At 54.7% G+C, this 20281-nt stretch overlaps 3 protein-coding genes across 4 annotated transcripts; 1 reads left to right on the top strand and 2 right to left on the bottom strand.

Moving 5' to 3' along the window:
• RNF26 (ring finger protein 26) lies at positions 6304-9104 on the top strand. Its single transcript, XM_005689543.3, has one exon. The coding sequence runs from the start codon at positions 6885-6887 to the stop codon at positions 8184-8186; it is 1302 nt and encodes a 433-aa protein (XP_005689600.1). The 5' UTR covers positions 6304-6884; the 3' UTR covers positions 8187-9104.
• Positions 10904-12944, bottom strand: C1QTNF5 (C1q and tumor necrosis factor related protein 5). Of its 2 annotated transcripts, XM_018059663.1 has the most exons (3): positions 12672-12944; positions 12136-12392; positions 10904-11795 (listed from the first exon to the last, which is right to left on the bottom strand). In XM_018059663.1, the coding sequence occupies exons 2-3, from the start codon at positions 12347-12349 to the stop codon at positions 11278-11280; spliced, it is 732 nt and encodes a 243-aa protein (XP_017915152.1). In that variant the 5' UTR covers positions 12350-12392; positions 12672-12944; the 3' UTR covers positions 10904-11277. The 2 variants fall into 2 exon arrangements, with proteins under 2 accessions (XP_017915152.1, XP_017915150.1); XM_018059661.1 differs by lacking the exon at positions 12672-12944 and having other exon boundaries at positions 12136-12640.
• Positions 13100-18646, bottom strand: MFRP (membrane frizzled-related protein). Its single transcript, XM_005689544.3, has 13 exons — positions 18409-18646; positions 18184-18286; positions 17953-18066; positions 17672-17833; positions 17318-17531; positions 16751-16881; positions 16507-16632; positions 16209-16285; positions 15688-15836; positions 15043-15173; positions 14792-14914; positions 13916-14043; positions 13100-13826 (listed from the first exon to the last, which is right to left on the bottom strand). Exons 1-13 carry the CDS (start codon positions 18460-18462, stop codon positions 13602-13604), a joined length of 1737 nt encoding a protein of 578 aa, XP_005689601.2. The 5' UTR covers positions 18463-18646; the 3' UTR covers positions 13100-13601.

Below are 20281 nucleotides of genomic sequence, written 5' to 3'. Positions count from 1 at the left end.
CCTCAGATGCCGATTGAGGAAAATAGTTTTCAGTGTGTTTGCGATTTGTGGGGCTAAGGGTGTTACTCGAAGGGAACGGGGTGGAGGGGCCAGGGTGAGAGCAAACTGTGGAGCCCTATACCCAGGTCACAGGACAGCAATCTCTGCCACTAACGGAGCCCTGTATCTACCACTGCCATAAGCCTTCGGATCTAAACTAGCCAGTTCCCTGACCCCATATTAAGTAAAATACCCACCCAATGCATCCTAAAAAGTGAAGTGTTAGTTGCTCAGTGATGTCTGACTCTTTGTGATCTCATGAACTGTAAGCCTGCTAGGCTCCTCTGTCCCTGGAATTCTCCAGGCAAGAATAACCGGAGTGGTTGGGTAGCCATTCCCTTCTCCAGGGGATAGATCAAACCTGCATCTCCTGCAGGTAGATTCTGTACCATCTAAGCCACCAAGGAAATGACCATAGTATCTTAACCAATCACTAATGCCACGCTAGTAAAGAAATGCTCGAAATTCTCCAAGCCAGGCTTCAGCAGTACATGAACCGTGAACTTCCTGATGTTCAAGCTGGTTTTAGAAAAGGCAGAGGAACCAGAGATCAAATTGCCAACATCTGATGGATCATCGAAAAAACAAGAGAGTTCCAGAAAACATCTATTTCTGCTTTATTGACTATGCCAAAGCCTTTGACTATGTGGATCACAACAAACTGTGGAAAATTCTGAAAGAGATGGGAATACCAGACCACCTGACCTGCCCCTTGAGAAACTTTTATGCAGGTCAGGAAGCAACAGTTAGAACTGGACATGGAACAACAGACTGGTTCCAAATAGGAAAAGGAGTACGTCAAGGCTGTATATTATCACCTTGCTTATTTAACTTACATGCATTGTACATCATGAGAAACGTGGGGCTGGAAGAAGCACAAGCTGGAATCAAGATTGCCGGGAGAAATATCAATAACCTTAGATATGCAGATGACACCACCCTTATGGCAGAAAGTGAAGAGGAACTAAAGAGCCTCTTGATGAAAGTGAAAGAGGAGAGTGAAAAAAGTTGGCTTAAAGCTCAACATTCAGAAAACTAAAATCATGACCTCTGGTTCCATCACTTCATGGGAAATAGATAGGAAACAGTGGAAACAGTGTCAGACTTTATTTTGGGGGGCTCCTAAATCACTGCAGATGGTGATTGCAGCCATGAAATTAAAAGATGCTTACTCCTTGGAAGAAAAGTTATGACCAACCTAGACAGCATATTTAAAAGCAGAGACATTACTTTGCCAACAAAGGTCCGTCTAGTCAAGGCTATGGTTTTTCCAGTGGTCATGTATGGATGTGAGAGTTGGACTGAGAAGAAAGCTGAGCGCTGAAGAATTGATGCTTTTGAACTGTGGTGTTGAAGACTCTTGAGAGTCCCTTGGACTGCAAGGAGATCCAACCAGTCCATTCTGAAGGAGATCAGCCCTGGGATTTCTTTATAAGGACTGATGCTAAAGCTGAAACTCTAGTACTTTGGCCACCTCATGCGAAGAGTTGACTCATTGGCAAACACTCTGATGCTGGGAGGGATTAGGGGCAGGAGGAGAAGGGGACGACAGAGGATGAGATGGCTGGATGGCATCACCAACTTGATGGACGTGAGTTTGAGTGAACTACGGGAGCTGGTGATGGACAGGGAGGCCTGGCATGCTGCGATTCATGGGGTCGCAAAGAATCGGACATGACTGAGCGACTGAACTGAACTGAATTGAACTGAATGCCACCCTTCCAGTAGGAATTTTCTCAGTCTTGAGGCTATAAAAATTGCCTACTAGCCCTTGAAAGGGGTTGGATTTCTCTTGAGCCAGCTCTCTGTTCTAACTGTGTCTCCCACTCTAATAAACTTCAGTCTCTTCTCATTCTGCCTCATATCTGGAAACTTTTCCAATCCACACACAGACCATGACACAAACCTTTTAGGAATATACCTTTTCATATAGTTTGACTTTGGGGATCTGGTAAATGATCTGCATAATTAAAAGGCCAAATTAAATCAAAAAGGAAAAAAAATATCAAACTCTTAAGACCATGGCAGTGATACGGATTTTACTGAACACATGATGGGAAGATAAAAGGGAGGGTTATAGGAGACACAGCGCCACAAAGCAAAACTCCTAAATTAGACAGTCTTTCTGGTTTCACCCCATCTCTTCAAGCCTGAACAACCTCTAAAAACCCCCTCTGTTGTCCCAGCCCGTATCTCTCACCTAGCAGCACAAAAGCCCTGCACTTGGCACAACAGCAGAAACCAGCTGTTGTTGCAGCAGGCCCCTGGGCAGATGCCTGAGCATTTTAGATCATACCACTGTATCTTCCATGACACAATTCTGCAAGGATAGCGCCTCCAGGCATTAAGTTTTCTCCAGATCTGGTTTCTTTTTTCTCAACCACTACAACTCACACTCATAAGCAATTTGAACTTCCTCCCTAAAGTCAGTTGCTGTTGGTTCTTTCTTTTTCAAATTTAATTTTATTCATTGACTTAATTATGTATTTATGTATTTCTGGCTGGGTCTTCGTTGCTGCGCAGACTTTTCTCTAGTTGTGGCGAGTGGGAGCTAGTCTCTAGCTGCAGTGCGTGGCCTTCTCGTTGCAGCGACTTCTCATATTGCAGAGCACAGGCTCTAGGGCACATGAGCTTCAGTAGTTGAGGCTCCCAGACTCTACAGCTCAGGCTCAATAGTTGTGGCGCATGGGCTTAGCTGCTCCGTGGCATGTGGGATCTTCCCGGATCAGGGATTGAACCCATGTCTCTTGTTATCGGCAGGTAGATTATCACTGGACTACCAGGGGAGCCTGGTGTTAGCTCTTTTGACCAATACTCTCAAGTCTTCCAGCCTTCAAATAGAAGATGGGGATTTCCCTGGTGGTCCAGTGGCTAAGACTCCATTTTCCCAATGCAGGAGACCTGGGTTTGATCCCTGGTCAGGGAACTAGTTCCCACATGCTGCTACTAAGGCCCAGAGCAGCCAAATAAATAAAAATAAACATTAAAAAATATTTTCAAATAGAGATGACCCCTGCTTTGGCAGCAGTGGGTTTGAACTAGCTGTTATCTGAAACACAGTCCTGGAAGAGAAAGAAATATTATCAAGTCAGTAGAGATAGTGCTTAAGTCCAAACCACAACAATCACCTCAAAGGGAGTGTTTACAACCTCTCAGAATCAAGAAGTGCCTTGGTTTTCCCAAGCAGTGGGGGGGAGGGGGTTGTCATCCCAGCACTTCATTTGCTCTGTGGTCACATGGTACTTTATATTTCTAGCATAGGGATGGAGAGCGTTTTGCAGTAATTCACCCATAGTAATTTACCCAAAGAATGTTGACCACAGGTAACCTCTGGCTGTCTACTGCTGGAATGCCAACAGAGTCCAAGGCTGTGTCTTGTTTAAGGATGTCTCAGATCACAAAGGTAAGGCCTTGGTCCCAGGCTAATAGAAATACTGTCTTAGAGGATCCTGCCAGCTTCAAGGTCTTTCTTGGTGCAGAAAGCTGGCTGGTTAAGTACACACAGTGTAGGCACAGCAAATTTGCTGAGTTTGATTTTGGACACATTAAGTTTGAAGCACCAGTAGGCTATCCAGCAGCTGTTAAGGAAGCAGCTGGAACCTGAACTTTGAAAGACAAATTCAGGCTGAAGACACAGATTTGGGAATCACTGGTAGAGAGGAGAGGGGGCCATGGTGAGCACAGAAAGAAGACAAGAGAGGGTAAGGTCCAGAGGCCAACGGTGGAGGAAGTCACTGGTGTCAAGTGCTTCAGGAAGATAGATTAAAAACACAATAGTATTCATTGGACAAGTAAAATTTTTGGAGAGGACAGGTTATGGGTGGTGGGATCAAGTATCTTGAAGAGGAGATGGGCATTTTCGCTAAGATTTCAGATTAGGGGAAAATGAAAAAAAAAAAACCCACAAAAAAAAACCACCAGCAACAATAACCACAACAGACTGTGATATGGACAGAAGGTTAAACAAATCTTTATATTATTCTCCTTTGTGTAGAGAAATGAGGATTTTGTGGCTACAGTTTAGAGGGAATTGGGGGTAGAAACAGACTATTCTGTATATCAAACAACAATGGAGGACTTCCCTGGGGGTCCAGTGGTTAAGAATCTGCCTACCAATGTAGAGGACATGGGTTCGATCCCTAGTCCCAGAAGATCCACATGACAAGGGGCAACTAACCCTGTGAGCTGCAACTACTAAGCCCGGGCTCCACAACTACTGAAGCCCACATGCCCTAGAGCCCATACTGGGCAACAAGAGAAGCTGCCTCAGTGAGAAGCCCGAGCACTGCAACTAGAGAGAGCCTGCATGTAGGAATGACGATCCAGTGCAGTAGAAATAAACAAACAAATAATAACAATGGAAAGTTGGAGTCTGGTGGTTCGAGAAAGAGGGGAAATCTCAAAAGGAAGAGGAAGACAAAGGGAAAACATGTCTCAGAGAAAACATGAAGTTGGGGCCTGACAGATGTGAGAGAGAAGCTAGAGAAAAGCGTGGGGAGTTAAGAAACTGCACTATGTTCTAACCTGTACTGGGAGCCACCTGTCTTGAAAAGGTGTGCAGAATATTTCAGCCTTGAATCAGTGGTGCTTTGGGAAAGAAAGGATTCAGGCAGTGTCCAGGGTGGGGTGATAGAGACACTTTAAGAAGAAGTCTTAAAGACAGTTTAAGAAGAGTTTACTGTGCCAACTAAAAACTGTCACTAGCCACCAGTCACTCAACTTTGACATACCCTGAAGGGAATTCAGAACCAAGAGCAGGAATGAGGCACTCTATGTTCTGGGAAAAACAGGCAGAACAGGCCTTCAGATAGTTATTTTCAGGAGATTTTTATGAACACAAATTCTTGCACCTTCTTATATCTAAAAAAGTACTGTAATCATTAATGGAGATATCTGCTTCTCATGACTAGCAGCAAACTTCCTGTGACCAGCAGCAGCCTTCTGTAAAAACATGTGTGAAAAGATTGCACGTCTGCCCAATTACCTACCAAAATTACATATATATATTCAGCTCCCCTCTTACCTCTTCTGAGCAGTTCCTCAGAACTATTCGAGAGACTGTCTGCTGGCCTATAGTCCTCGTTTTACCCTAAGCAAAACTTAACTCCCAACTTTCTTGTTGTGCATTGTTTCCAGGGAACAAATGCAAGCAGGAAATTAAAACAATAGAGGCCAGGGGGAGGCTCAGACCCCCAAGTATCCTTGGCTTTAGTAGAGAAGACCAGGCTCTCAATGTATTTGGGATAGGATCTTAGATATTTTGAATATTATTTGAATATTTTAAAAAGGGATAAAATAATGAGGCAACTACTAAGGCTGCCCAGGTGTTTAAGTAAACAAATGAATAGGGCCTGGGCTAGGAGTGTGAGCTATTTCCAGCCTGTGACCTCTTTTTCTTACTGACAATGAGGTAATCTCCTGAGGATGCTGAGAAAACGTGACAGAGCTTGAGGAAACAGTTTGGAAATAGCAGCTTGGGAATCCCCTATCACAATCTGTTTCCCTTTAAACTGCTTGTGAGCAGGCAGGTCTTAAACATTTTTTGCATCCCCAGTGCATGTGTAGCAGCTCAATACACGATGGAGAAAATGGATGAATGGAAGACAAGTGACTGAGTCTGGCTGTGGAGGTGGTGCAATCCTAAAGCCTGGTTCAGAACAGTGACCACCAATCCGGACTTTAAAAAAAAATCAAGGCTGGAGGCGAAGAGAAAGAACAGCGCCCGTAATAGCCCAGTCCAAAGTCCTGTTCCTTTAGAATCCACCTACCAATGCAGGAGACTCAAGAGAGGCGGGTTCGATCCCTGGGTCAGGAAGATCCCTTGGAGTAGGAAACGGCAACCCACTCCAGCATTCTTGCTTAGGAAATCCCATGGACAGAGAAATTTGGCCGTGGGGTCCCAGTCTGACACGACTGAGCCATGGAAAACACACACACACACACACACACACACACACACACACACACACACACACACGCACGCACGCACGCACGCACGCGCGCACACACACACACACACACACACACACACGAGTCCTGCTCCTTTAGGGGGCGGGGCTGGGGCGAGTCGCCTCTGCCCTTCAATTGACCAATCCCCGCCTCAACGGGGAGGGGATTTCAATCTGTTTCCGCCTCACCTCTGTAAAGCACTGAATATGTTTGGGCGCCGTTCAAACGGACCAATGAACGCTCGATGTTTCCTGTGGTTGAGTCTCACCGATTGGCCAGAGTTCGTCGCCCCTCCCTCCTTGACATGCCTCTTGCCCCACCCTTTCTCACACAAGATGGCAGCGCCCAGCGGAGTAGAGGCCGCGCCTGGGGTTTGCTGAGGCTCGCTCCCTTCCCTCCTGCTCCCTTGGGCGCAAAGCGCCGCGAGCCCAGAGAACGGGGGCCGGGAGGGGACAGGGGCACCTGCGTAGCTGGACCGCGAGCCTGCGCCCAGCCTGCGCCGCCCCCACCCGGCCCCGGCCTGGCCCGATCCCTTCCGTTCCCGGTCTTCTCTCGATCTGACCCATTGCCCGGCCGTGGTACGCCACCAGCAGGCCTCCAAAGCTGAGATTTTTCCTCCAGCCCGGGATCATTTCCACTTTAGAGATGTTTGGCTTCTTTCTTCCCAAACAGACCGCCTTCAAAACCGGGAGTCCTGGATCGGCACCTGGCCCTTTTTCCCTCCCCTGAGACTCCACTTCTAACCCAATTCTTCCTCAGTTTCTCTCTGATTGGAGAGACCGTTCACTTCCCTTCCAGATTAATCCTTGAGCCCCCTTCCGCCCAAATATTGACAACCCTGACACCCGCCTCAGCCGGGAGCCAGACTTCTCTAGGACCAACCCCATAGCCCTATCATGGAGGCTGTGTACTTGGTAGTGAATGGGGTGGGCCTGTTGCTGGATGTGCTGACCTTGGTGTTGGACCTCAACTTCCTGCTGGTGTCCTCCCTCCTGGCTTCCTTGGCCTGGCTCCTGGCCTTCATCTACAACCTGCCACACACGGTACTGACTAGTCTTCTGCACTTGGGCCGTGGAGTCTTACTTTCACTGCTGGCCTTGATTGAAGCTATGGTCCGCTTCACCTGTGGGGGCTTGCAGGCCTTGTCTACGGTACTGTACAGCTGCTGTTCTGGCCTGGAGAGCCTAAAGCTCCTGGGGCACTTGGCCTCCCATGGGGCGCTTAGGAGCCGGGAGATCCTCCACCGGGGTGTCCTCAATATGGTCTCCAATGGTCATGCTTTGCTGCGTCAGATCTGTGACGTCTGTGCCATCACCATGAGCCTAGTGGCCTACGTGATCAATAGCCTGGTCAACATCTGCCTCATTGGCACTCAGAACTTCTTCTCCCTTGTGCTGGCCCTGTGGGATGCAGTGATGGGGCCGCTGTGGAGGATGACAGATGTAGTGGCTGCCTTTCTAGCCCACATTTCCAGCAGTGCCGTGGCCATGTCCATCCTTCTCTGGACCCCCTGCCAGCTAGTGCTGGAGCTCTTGGCCTCAGCTGCCCGCCTCCTGGCCAGCTTTGTGCTTGTCAATCTCACTGGCCTGGTGCTGCTGGCTTGCGTGCTGGCAGTGACAGTGACTCTGTTACACCCAGACCTCACCCTGAGGCTGGCCACCCGGGCGCTCAGTCAGCTCCATGCCCGGCCATCCTACCACCGGCTCAGAGAGGATGTTGTGCGGCTCTCTCGGCTAGTTCTGGGCTTGGAGGCCTGGCGCCGAGTCTGGAGCCGTAGCCTGCAGCTGGCGAGCTGGCCAAACCGGGGAGGGGCCCCTGGAGCCCCCCAGGGTGGCCCTAGGAGGCTGCCCTCAGCCAGGACATGGCGACAGGATGCTCTTCCTGAAGCTGGGCCCCGATCAGAGGCAGAAGAAGAGGAGGTCAGGATGGCCAGAGTGACGGCTGCCCGGGGCCGGGAGAGGCTCAACGAGGAGGAGTCTGTAGCTGGGCAGGACCCGTGGGAATTGCTGAAGGAGCAGGAGGAGCGGAAGAAGTGTGTCATCTGCCAGGACCAGAGCAAGACGGTGCTGCTGCTGCCTTGCCGGCACTTGTGCCTGTGCCAGGCCTGCACTGAGATCCTGATGCGCCACCCCGTCTACCACCGCAACTGCCCACTGTGCCGTCGGGGCATCCTGCAGACCCTCAACGTCTACCTCTGAAGGTTTCCTCCCTCCTGCCCACCCCTCCATGCTCCACGCAGCCAGCTGTGCTCAGGCCATGTTCACACCTGATCTCTGGGTCCCGGCCTGCATCCCCTGCTGCCCCCATAGTCATCGTGCTGAGTCTCTAAGCTGCATCTCCAGGACACTGAAGTGGGAAACCCTGAAAGACTGTGACTTGGGTAGGGGCAGGGTAACAGCTTTTCCTTACCCTGTGTGTCCCTGTGATGCCAAGGGTGGTGAGGGTGTCACTCTGCAAGGCCCCGGAGACTGTTCACTGTGGACTCCCCTCCAGCCAGGGCCCACCCTGATGCCAGCGTTGGGGACTCCCCCCACTTCGCTTCTGGTTTTTCTGTTGAGATTTGTAGGTTCTCTCCCTGCATCCTCCCCACTTCCTTCCCAGCTTCTTCAGCCATGCACATCAATGTCATTTGGGTATTTTGGCAATTCAAGGGCCTTAGAATTATCTTGAACATTTGCTTTCAGCTGGAGCTCCTATGCTCTGGCAGGCTTTGGGGGTAGTATCTCTCAGGTGCCCTTTGAACTGCTTCTACCTGTTGTGATCTTACAAGGCTCCCTCCTTACCTGACCTGACAGCTGGGGTCAAGAATTACCCCCCAGGTGTGTGTGTATATATGTATGTTTGCACCTGGCTTTGGGACCATGTACCCTCTGATACCCGGCATCACTGGGAACCTCAGGAGGGATAACCAGATTGTTCCTCTTCCTTTCACTCCCCACATCACAGAGAAAAAAATGACATTCCCCTTCTGTCCGTCTCTCCCTGCCACTGGGGAGGGAAGACTGTGCACATTTCACTAGAGTCCAAATACAGAAGGAGCCAGCGCTGAGGGGCATGCAGCTCCCTGAGGGGTCCGTCTGGCCCAGGATCCAATGAATAAAGTGTTACAGCTCTGATGGCCTCTGTGTGCATCTTCACAAGGGTGAATGGTTGGTTATGGTAACGGATGCTGCAGCAGGGTCTTTCAGTCCCAAGTGTAGTTGATGGGGGAACTGGCAGGGGAAGAGCTGAGATAGGGCGCCTTGGGGAGAGCCTGTGCCCTGTGTGGCTAGATTTGCTTTTACCTTCTCCAATTTGTGCCCTCTCATATGCATGACTTTTGGAAAGCTCTCCCTATCTTTTCCAGGCTTCCCTGGTGGCTCAGTCAATCAAGAATCTGCCTGCAGTGTGAGAGACCTGTAGGGTTTGATCCTTGGGTTGGGGAGATCCCCTGGAAAAGGGCATGGCAACCCACTCCAGTATTCTGTCCTGAATCCCCATGGACAGAGGAGCCTGGCGGGCTACAGTCCATGGGGTTGCAAAGAGTCGGACACGACTGAGTGACTAAGCATAGCCCTATCTTTTCCATTTTGTCAGAATTGAGCCCTCGGAAAGAGGAATGTGAACTTACCCATTGAGCAAGTTTTCCCTCTAGTGCCATTCTTTCCAGGAGAGAACTTGGGGCTTCTGCTGCCTGGAGTCCAATCTATCCTGAGATTCTTGAAGGAGTTGGTGTCTTTGTGTCTCTTGGCAGAGAGGTGCTATGATGGGCTGGAGTATAGCTGCGGGGCCTCCTCTTGGAGAGCTGGGAGGCCTGTCTCTAGCTCCTGTAATGGGCCCAGTCCCCATTGGTCATATCAATCCTCACATGACCTGCAAAGGGGTGGGGGTGGGGGGCGGGACACTATCCCATAATTGTATGTTATATGTAGGAGCATAATACCAGAGACAGCCTTCTGGAAGGAGGGGAGGGGGGAAAGGGGTAGGTCAGGAGGGGCTGAGGAGAGGGCCCTCCACTTTTGTGTTGAGAGCCTGAGCTGATGTGGGCCTGGCAAGCCTGGGTTTGTTAGTCATTGGGTTAGGGGCGGGACAAGGCAGAGAGATTGAACGGGCTTAGTGGCGCGGCCTAGCACAGTGAGGGAGCGTTCCCCACATCCACCTTGGAGTGGAGAGGCCTGAGGAAGGGCTTTTCTGCCCCCCTTCCCCCAACCCTGGAAGGGGAGATGACCAAGGGGAGGCTTAGTTCCTTCCAGTCTCTGTTTAATGTGAGGATAAACATTTTATGAGAGAAGATAAACTTCCTGAGCTGGGAGCAAATGACCCCATTATCCCCCACCCCATCTGGAATCCTACTGGGAGACCTCAAAACCCTTCCTCTACCTAATCGCCCTAGTAGCCAGGAGCTCAAGCTATCTAGGGTCACTGCTGCATTCTGGAACTAGGACGCCCCCTTGTGGCCATCTCCGAAATAACATCTCTAGACAGCCAGGGACACTTCACTCCCCTGGCATCAGGGACAGAGAAATAGTGTTCCAGTCATCCAGGAAACAGGCACAGAGCCAGAGCAGCCATGGGTGAAAATCCCAAGTTCCTTTTTGTTGGTCAGGGCAGGGATGTGTGTGTTGAAGCTCCAGCCAGTTCTTATGACATCTTTGAGTTAGAAAAAGGTGTGCCTTCTTGGGTGGCCGGAGTCCCCCACCAGGACACCATCCCTAGCAGGGCGCTCCTGTTCGCAACCTACACCGCTTGGGTGGCAGCTCCGTGGACCGGCCTCTTCATCACCTGGGCCTGTTTTCTGTATCTCCTGGCCCAGGCTCCATCTAGCCTAAGAGCCCTCCCTTCTGCCTGAACACCCTCTCCCTCCACCCTGCTCCCTCGTCTCCCCATTCTCAAAATCAAAGCATCTCCACCAGTAAAGAGAGACAGAAGCCAGTAGGAGGGTTTTATTAGATTTATTGAATGATCTCTGAGAAAAAGGGCCCAGGGGCAGGAGGGATAAGGGAAGACCCAGAGAGACAGGGGACCAGAAAGCAAGCACCACACCTTGGGGTCCCGGGCCAGAGCAACTGGGGGGAACTACCAAACTCCTTTGATCTAGGGCAGAAATCCAGCCACTGCCCCATGCTGCCAGCCCTGATCTCAGCCTTGATCCCCATTCCCTGCCGGCAGCAGAACGGAGAGGCCCCCACCCCACCTCTGCAGTCATTCAGGACATTCCAGGGGGGCCAGCCCTCCCGGGTGATGAGGCCTTCGGTGTCACCCCCTCCTCCCCTTGGAGTGAGACAGCATGAGCTCACTTTCCAGTGGGCATCAAGCGAAGACAGGGGAGTTGTGCCAGTCAGAATACACTAGAAATCCAGAGAAGGTGCTGTCTGTCTTGATGCTGGCGTAGATGCCAATATAATCCCCCACGCCCACCTGTACCCACACCTGGTCTTCAGGCTCTAGCCTCACCATGGCGCCCCCGGAGAGCGAGGCTGGCTTGGGCCACCCCCCAAAGAACTGGAAGAAAGAGGCGATAGACTCGCCGTTCTTGACCAGATCAAACTGCAGGCTAGCCCGGTAGACAGTAGCGTGGACGGCGAAGTAGTAGACCCCGGGCACCTGGCAGGTGAACTTGCCGGTGACGGCGTCGTAATGTCCCTGCTCGTTCACCAGCACGCGGTCGAAGGGTAGGGGCGCGTCCGACGGCGGGGGCACCCGGCTCTCAGAGCGCTTAGCGCTAAAGGCGGAGCGCGGAGGCACCGAGCACTCACCCGCCGGCCCGGTGGCCCCCATGGGTCCCGCCTCTCCTCGCGGCCCGGGCTCCCCACGCGGCCCCGGGAGGCCTGCGGGTGGAAGGGGGAGGGAAGCACAGCGGTTAGGGTGCGCCCGCGGGATCCTCCCACACCCTCCCTCAGCCTCCCAGCCGCCCCTTCCCGGCTGGGGCCGCCCTGCGCCCCAGGGCCCCGTCCCCACTTCCTGCAGGGCTCGGGGCGGATCTGAGGGTCCCAGGGGTTCCGGCTCCCGCCGCCGAGTCACTCCTCTGCGGCTCCCCGATGTGACGGGGTCGGGCGGGGACGGGAGCGGAGCCCCCTGGCATGAACCCCTAGCTCGGGACCCCGCGGGCAAGAGCCGGGCGGCGCTCCCTGGAACGTCCCCACCGATTGCCGCCGAGGAGCCGCTTACCTGGCCTCCCGCCCTCGCCTTTCTCTCCCGGAGCCCCGGGCGCGCCATCGCGGCCGTCGCGGCCGTCGCGGCCCGGCAGGCCCTGGCTGCCATGGTGGCCCGGCGTGCCGGGAAGGCCCGGGTGCCCCGGACACAGGCTGGGGATCTTGTTGTCGTCCAGAGGGGCCGAGCCGGTCGCCAGGCCCAGGAGCAGCAGGGCGAGGAGCGGCCTCATGGCGCTGGCACGCGGAGCCCGGACGCCGCGGGCCTCTGGTCGTCTGTGGGCCGGGCAGGACAGGAGTCGGGACCAAGAATCCTGGGACCTGTCTCGGTCCCCACTCCCGGCGCGGCCGGCTCGGTCCCCACCCCACTGCCGTGTCCCTGAGCGAGGCTGAGTGGCCGCGTGGGGAAGAAGAAGAGGGGTCCCTAGACCCGGGAACCTCTAAAGCCCCGCGCGAGGGAAGGACAGACCGGACCTCCCTCCTCCTCCAGCCCCGGCCGGCGCCCAGTCTTTCCCACAGTCCCCTCCCCCGGCCCCATCTCCCCGCCCCACTCACGCCCCTCCCGGCGCCCGGGGCTGCTCGCTCTCTCCGTGGCCTTCGGGGCTCTCGCTAATTCAGACCCTCCAGGTGACCCCAGCGCTGCCTTCCCTGCGCTTCTCTCCAGCCAGTCTCCCCCTGCTGCCGGTGTCTCCCTGGTCCTGGTTCGTTCCTTGCCGGCTCCGCTGTGCTCCTCCCAGACTCCAAGAGGAAACCAGTTGCTCGGGGGCCAAGAGCCCGGGCCGGGAAATAGCAGGGAAATAACTCGTGGTGTCGCGCGGCGTCCGGCCAAAGTTTGGCGGAGAAAGGAGGGAGAGGTTTGAGGCGGGCACAGAGAGGCAGAACTATTGACAGACGCTCAGGGCATCCATAGCTCCAGGGAGCTGGAAGCAGAGATGATGCCGCTACAGAGACCAAGGATAACAGAGTCCAAGGATAACAGAGTCCAAGGATAAATCCAGGAGAAACCGAAGCTGAGAACTGAGGGTGGAGGGTTCTAGAACAGTAGACAGCTGGATGGCCAGGGCTCAGAACTAGGCCCTGCCACACGACTAGACTCTAGATGACATTTTCTGTTGAATAAATGAAAATGTCAGAAGGCGGGGTGACAGAGAGCCTGAAAAACTAGATGGGAGATGAGGAAGGCAGAAGACAGGGAGTCAAGATCAGAGACTTGGGTGGGAAGGGGTCCAGATTGTCAGTGGTACAGCGTGGAGTCAGGCCAGCTGTTTGCAGCAGCTGGGGAAAGTAAAGGGATAGGGGAGGATATGGGAAGTTGGGAGGGCCCCACTAGCTCCACTGAGGACTCCTCTTCCCCTCCCTGGGAGGACCCTGAAGTGGGGGGGATGGGCAGAGTTCCATGCTGGGCCCCTTCCCTTGCTCCCCTGCCTGCCCACCCTGATGGGCAAAGGAGGGTGTGTAGCAGAGGGCAAGGGCCCCGCCTCAGGGTCAGGGCTGGGCACAAGCCTCCAGGCCAGCTGCCTCAGGCAGCCTGTTGCAGTTGAAGGGCCAGGGGGTGCCCAGTAGCACCAGGCCAGACTGGCACTGGCGCTCTGCCTCCTGGCAGACAGAGCGGCAAGGGGGAAGGACGCTGCCTAGTGGGGTGCAGTGGGGCACCAACAGCCCGCAAAGGAGCCTCCGGAAATTCTGGTAGCAGGGCAGGCTCGTCAGGCTCTGTGGAAGGAAGAGAGGAGCCCTCAGGCACCCGGCTCCCCAGGTTCCTTCCCTTCCTGGGGGCTCCTCCTTATCTCTGCCTGGAGTACCTTGTAACCTCTGAGGACCTCCACCACCTCTTCCTGGGTGGTCATGCCCACCCAGATGTTAGGGAAGGCCGTGGTGTTGTAGCTCAGACCGACGCACATCTCCACCTGGACAGGCTCACAGGCCAGCTCTGCAGGGAGGGGAGGGGAGGGTCACCCTGGGGAGCACTCACTGGCTGTGTGACTGGGGACAAGTCACCTAATTACCCTTTATGAGTCAGATGGGGCTTGTTGTGAGAACCAAAGGAAATAATATGGAAAGAAAGTGAAAGTGTCAGTTGCTCAGTCATGTCCGACTCTGCGACCCCATGGACTGTAGCCTGCCAGCCTCCTATGTCCATGGAATTCTCCAGGCAAGATCCTGGAGTGGGTTGCCATTGTGAGAATCAAAAGAGTTAACACAGAGAGATGCCTTATATACATGTCGAGGGTTCCTGTTCTCGGGAGCCTACTCCAAGCATCTTTCGCCAGCCCCGGGCATCATGCAGGCACCTCTGTGATCTCAGGGAGCAAGGGTCACCGACATTGGCAGAATCACTAGCCATCTGGAAGGAATTCCCCAGGGCTCACCCACATCTCTGAGGTGGGCCCTGGAGAGAGCCTCTGTGTGGCAAAGACCGGACTGGTTCTTGAAGCCCGAACCATCGTCTCCCAGATTCCCATTTGTCTTGGGGGTAACTTTAAATGTTGTTGCCACCACTAGGGGAGAATCTCTTCAGGATTTGGTAAAGTGGTCTATAGTCTGAACAGGGGGCCCTCAGCCCCCATCAGGAAGGATAGGGATAACTGTTAAGATGTGTGCCCGTGGGTTTCTCTGGATGGGCACCCAGCCTTCCCAGGCCTGGCAGCCCTGCCCGCAGTGCAGGGCAGGCTCCTCACCTGGGGGTGGGAACAAAGGGCTGCTGCAGTTGTCATTGGTGCAGTCTCGCCACGTGCTGCACATCCACTGCAGACTCTTACACCCTCCATCCTGGCAGGAGAACTCTCCGGGCCTACAGGGGCCTGCAGGCACGGGGGGACATGTCTGAATCCCCATGGCCTTCACTGTGCCTAGACCAGGGTCTAGAACCCTTCCCCATTCTTCTGGAGGCGCCCCTACTGCCCACACCCAAGCGCCCAGGGCCACCTACTCTCTGTGGCGTTGAGGGCCCGGTAGGTGGCTGAGAAGCCCCCAATGCTGAAACCATGGTCTGTCCTAAAGAGCACTGCCAGCTGGTGGTGCGAGGAGATGAGACGTGGGGGCGGCTCTGCTCCACAGAACCTGTCCAGAGCAGGCAGGAATCCTGGCATCGGGCCCCCCTGGCTGGGCGAGCATGCATGAGGCCTCTTGCAGGCCTGAGGGGGAGCTGGGTGTTCTGGACAATGCCAGAGGGGATGGGAGGCATAGTCATTGACTCATGGGAGGAAGACACACATGTTCAGTAGACAAAGTACTAGACACACTGCTTGAACTTGAGCCACTTCCACCTAGGGAAAATCAGTGAGGGTTCTGGGGGAACTGGAAATGGACCCAGGAGAACTGGGAGTGGGAGAGGCCTGGGGAGGGCTTCCTGGAGGAGGCAATGCAAGGACTCGAGGCAAGAGGGACAGGCACAAAGGACAGGTGCGGAAGGACAAGCCTCTTTTTAAAAAGTGTGACAGCGAGGAGACCTTCAGCTTGGTGCAAGAGAGGACAACGAGGCTACTGAATGGGGGTGGTAATTTGTGGGCAGCCTTGACGTCAGGCTGTGGAGGCGGGGTGTATCCTCGGCTCCTCCCGTGGTTCTGCCCTGTACCTGTCCAGGAGGCTGAGGGCCCCAGAGTTGTGGGCCTCGTACACCTCCACGTAGTCAGACTTGCACTCGTCCTGAGCTTCCAGGCTGAAGTTGTGGAAGAGCAGTTCGACGCCATGTCCAGCAGGCACCGAGATATGCCAGGTGCAAAGCTGGGGGGAGGGCACAGGTGGGGTAATTTATGGGTTCCTTCTCCTGTTCCAATCGGGGTCCCCAGGCTGAACTCCAGACGGGCTTTCCCTGGTTGCAAGTTGGGTAGGGAGTGGGCGGGCTTGGCCTACACCACTCTCAACACCGTTGGTGGAAGGGCCTTTAACTTGTCTTGTCTCAGAGATAAGCTTACCCAGCACAGGAGCTGGGTACTTAGTAAGCACTTAATAATGTCCCCTTCCTGTTTGCTTGATCTCTGGTCTTTCCAGGTACAAGGAGTATCTGCCATGCTGTTCTCCATCGCACTAACCCCGCTGCTCAGGTGTGCCCACACGTGCCCCACTGCCCTCCCTGTGGAGCACTGGCTGGCTTACCTGTTGGTGAGGGTACTGCTGCAGGTAGCTGGGAGCAGAGAAAGTGCCCTCAAGCCCAGTCAGGTTCCCCCCACACCCTGTAGAGAGGAGGGCGGGAGGCTCATGAGTTTGCTAGGCTCTGTGCCTTTCGCCAGTAGGCCTGGCAGTGACGGCGGTGAAGAATCTTGTCTGTGCCCATGGGAAACAAGTTCTGGGTCAGAAGGATGACCAGGCAGGTTTGGAGCTGGGCCAGGCCGGGAGGGGTCCAGCCTGCACCTGGATCAGACAGTACCCGCCCTGAGGCTGATCGGACCTGTACCTGAAAACTTGGCACTGCAGTTGGTCTCGTCACTGCCATCAGCACAGTTGGCAAAACCGTCACACACTGAGTCACGCAGCAAGCAGACGAACTGGTCACAGGGGAACTCCTCGTGGGCACAGCTCCCTGGGGGTAGGCATCTGGATTCAGAACCCTCTAGAATCTCTGCCGCTTTTTTAGGGCTGGGAGCAGCTGGAGTTGGCCAGTTGATGGGTAGCTGGGCATTTGGTGGGAGAACACTCACCGTGTCCAGGGGCCACAGCCTGGTACCAGGCATGGAAGCCAGATCCTTCCACACTGCTGTCAGAGACGAAGGCCAGCCGGAGGCGGCTGGCGTTGGTATTGAATGTGGGGGGAGGCACCCTCCCACATACTCTGCAAGAAGCCAGATTGGGGGTGATGGTGGCTCAGAGCTCAGGGCAAGTGGCAGTGGAGCCTGCCTGGGCTCTGTGGTCCTCTTTCCTGAAGTCCCATCCTGGGGAAGATGTGTCAAAAGAGGTTCTGTTCCTTTCCAGCAGAGCCGTGACCTCCCTGGCACCTGCTTGTCCATCCTTGAACCATTGATTCATGGGAAAGACATGTGGGAGCTCCAGCTTCCAGATTTGGAAGCCAAGGTCAGAGAGGGGAAGTGACCTTCCCAAGGTCATGTAGTAAGATGGTGGCAGAGCTGGGCGCAGAGGCCAAGTCTCTCCATTTCTTCCTCCCAGTCAAGAGTTTCCCTCTGCACCTCCCTGGTTCTGCCCTCCAGACAGTTGTTCAGGACAGGGATGAGAGAGTGGGGGTTGGGATCTCCGGGGACAGAGGAACCTACCTGAGGAGGGGGCCTTCAGGCTCAGGAGAGATTTCCAAGCGATCGAAAAGACAAGAGGCCACGCTCTCCATGCTGAGAGTTTCGATCTTGAGCTGTATTGCGTGGTCTGTGGCCACCTGGATATGCCACACGCAGTGGGCATTGGGTGGGTAAGGGTCTGGGTAGTTGGGGCTGCTGAAGAAGCCCCTTGGGCCGGGAAGGAGGCCCCCACAGGCTGCAGAGATGGAGGTGAGCAATCAGAGGTCAAAAGAAGAGAGAGGTTTTTTTTTTTTTCCTCTCAAGGTGCCTTTTCCTGCATGTCCCCCTCCTGCCATCTTGGGCCCTTCTCCAGGAAGATCAGCCCTGAGTACTCACCGGACTGAGGTGCGAGGCTCACTCCTGCCTCCGGTTGCCTTTTAGGGGTTCCAGTTGCCTGGGAGGTGGTGGTGGAGGTGGCAGGGGTAGTGCCAGTGGTGGCGAGGCCTCGGGAAGGCATTGGACGGTAGGTGGCCCCCGGTGGGGCTGTAGCCTGCAATTCTGGAGGTGACAAGATGGGGGAGGGGCCTCAGAGGCTCTGGATCCCTCGGGGGCATGGGCAGAAGAGCTCATGGGGTCTCATCCTAAAGCCCTTTTTCCAGCAGGCCCTGGGGACTTACGGGCCAGGATGATGGCCACCAGCAGCCCGAGCAGCAGGAGCAGCAGGCCGGCCAGCAGGAGGACACACAGCCAGGAGAAGTGGCAGTCTGGCTGCAGCCGTCGGGGATGCCGACCTGCGGACAGGCAGGGCGGGGTTTTGAGAGCCCTTTCCCTAGGGCACCCCTCACCTACCACCCTGAGCTGCCAGGACTTTATTGTCCTACCCCCGGGTCACCCCCTGAGATGGTTACCTTGCCAGGGAGCTCGGGCGCTGCAGTTGGCTTCCTCCCGGAGGGCGGGGAGGGGGCAAGATGGCCCTGATTCAGGCTCGAAAGCAGGATTGCAGAACTCAGTCTGAAGGGAGAGATCTGAGGGCTGAGGGCCGGTGGCCGTGCTGCCTGGCAGGTGTGCTCATGGGGCACAGCAGCTCTAGGCAGGCGTCTGGGGCTTGTGGGAGCGGCCCTGGTGGCCCTTACCTTGCTCAGCTCTGTCGTTTCCACACAGACGACGATATCTGAGCAGGCCTTCATGGCTCTAGGCTCTGCATGGCTTTCTGGCGTCCCTGTGACAGCAGCGCAAGACCCCAAAGAGCCCACTTCCTGCCCCAGTCCCCCTCTCGAGGGGCAGCCTCTGCTCCCTGAGGCCGAGGGCAGTCGGGCTAGACCAGCTCTCCTGCTGCCCTAGGCAGACTGGCTCAGGTCGCTGGCTATTCAGTCTCCGTGTGGGGGAAGGGACAACAGCCAGAAGGAATTCGCAAAGGCATGGAATGGTCGCTTAATCCAACTCAGCTGAGGATGCTGAAGTCAAGGCCCTGGCACACAGCAGTGGTCCTTAAAGGCACAGGCCATGGCTGAGGACACCCTGCACACGAAGCTGGGTGCTCTGTGCGGGCTGTGGCGGGGAGCTGGTCACCCCCTTTCTTAATCTCACTGAGGTGTTGAGTGAGGGAGGGAAGGAGGGCAGTGGGGCAGTCTTGCAAGCATGAAGGAGCCTTCAAAGCCAGGTGTGAGGACTCGGCAGCTTCAGAGCCCGAGTCCTGAGGGCCCTGGACAAAAACAGCGGCCTTCTGCTCCTTCCAGGCTTCCCAGGTGGCTCAGGGGTAAAAAATCTGCCTGCCAATGTAGGAGACGGGGGTTCAGTCCCTGGGTGGGGAAGATACCCTGGTGAAGGAAATGGTAACCCACTCCAGTATTCTTGCCGGGGAAATACCATGGACAGAGGAGCCTGGTGGGCTACAGTCCATGGGGTCGCAAAGAGTCAGACAACAGTTTAGCAGCTAAACAACAACTGCTCCTTAGCATCTGGGTGACTGAGGCATTACCCAAGCTGGGTCTTTGAAAGTCCCCCTAAAGCACCCGGGTGCTCAGGGACAAGAACACGGTGTGGGTGGGACATGGTGTGTAGGGGCTGTTTGTGAACTCGAGGGGTTGGCTGCTGCTTCCTGGGTCGCTCCAGGCTGCAGGAGAAAGGACAGAGGAGGAGAAGGTGCCTGAGGCCTTGGGCAGGGTCAGGGCAGGCCCTTCAGATGGGCTGTGAATTCTGGTGGGTGGTGCCATCTGCTGTTGCAGGATAGAAAATCTGCCCTCTGCAAACTACATCACTCCGTGCCTCTCTCTCCAGGAGCGAAGTTCTCCTGGAAAATCCCCGCCTGGCTCAGCTGTCCGCAGGGAGACTGGAAAGGGATTGTCATCTGTTTTGACTCGGCCATGCTTGGGCTGAGTTGGGCAGGGCAGGAGGTGGGGAAGCAGCGTATTTTTTTTCTATGGTTTGTAGAATGTCTGTTACATACTAGCCCTGGGTGAAAGGTCCTAAGTGCAATTTCTCTCCTGAATCACTGTGAGGCCGCATAATCCTGTTACAAATGATGGCCTACGGCTCCCCGGGAGGTTCAGTAACTTCCTCAAGGTCACACAGCCGGTGAGATACTGAGACAGGAGTTGAACCCGGGACTGGGAAAATCCAAAATGCACATTTTCTCAGACACACCTCTGCGGGACTAAGTGAGGAGCCCGGCAGGGAGAGAAGTGGGGAGGCTGAGTCTGTGGCCCTGAGGCAGCTCTCCTCACACACACGCATCCAGCCCTTCTCTCTCTCTCTTTATTTCTTTATTTATTTTAATTTTTTTAAACACCAAAAACATTTTTGTATTGGAGTATATAGCCGACTAACAGTGTGATAGTTCCCAGTGAACAGCAAAGAGACTCATACACACATATACATGTACCCACTCTCCTCCCAACCCCTCTCCCATGCAGGCTGGCACTTAACGTTGAGCAGAATTCCCTGTGCTATACAGGAGGTCCTCATAGGTTATCCATTTTAAATATAGCAGTGCGCATCAGTCCATCC

Source organism: Capra hircus, chromosome 15, assembly GCF_001704415.2.
Source record: "Capra hircus breed San Clemente chromosome 15, ASM170441v1, whole genome shotgun sequence".
Lineage (NCBI taxonomy): Eukaryota > Metazoa > Chordata > Mammalia > Artiodactyla > Bovidae > Capra > Capra hircus.
Note: the sequence above shows the minus strand (reverse complement) of the source record. Positions and strands in the feature narration are given on the sequence as shown.

What these genes read in the sequence shown, in the direction of transcription:
- RNF26 (XM_005689543.3), top strand. Translation starts at nt 6,885, where the DNA reads ATGGAGGCTGTGTACTTGGTAGTGAATGGGGTGGGCCTGTTGCTGGAT.
- C1QTNF5 (XM_018059663.1), bottom strand. Translation starts at nt 12,349, where the DNA reads ATGAGGCCGCTCCTCGCCCTGCTGCTCCTGGGCCTGGCGACCGGCTCG. An exon ending in AGGCGAGGGCGGGAGGCCAG is followed by an intron (nt 11,796 to 12,135) that starts GTAAGCGGCTCC and finishes TTCCACCCGCAG; the next exon opens with GCCTCCCGGGGCCGCGTGGG.
- MFRP (XM_005689544.3), bottom strand. Translation starts at nt 18,462, where the DNA reads ATGAAGGCCTGCTCAGATATCGTCGTCTGTGTGGAAACGACAGAGCTG. An exon ending in AGCAGTACCCTCACCAACAG is followed by an intron (nt 15,837 to 16,208) that starts GTAAGCCAGCCA and finishes CCCTCCCCCCAG; the next exon opens with CTTTGCACCTGGCATATCTC. An exon ending in CCCTTTGTTCCCACCCCCAG is followed by an intron (nt 14,044 to 14,791) that starts GTGAGGAGCCTG and finishes CCCTCCCTGCAG; the next exon opens with AGCTGGCCTGTGAGCCTGTC.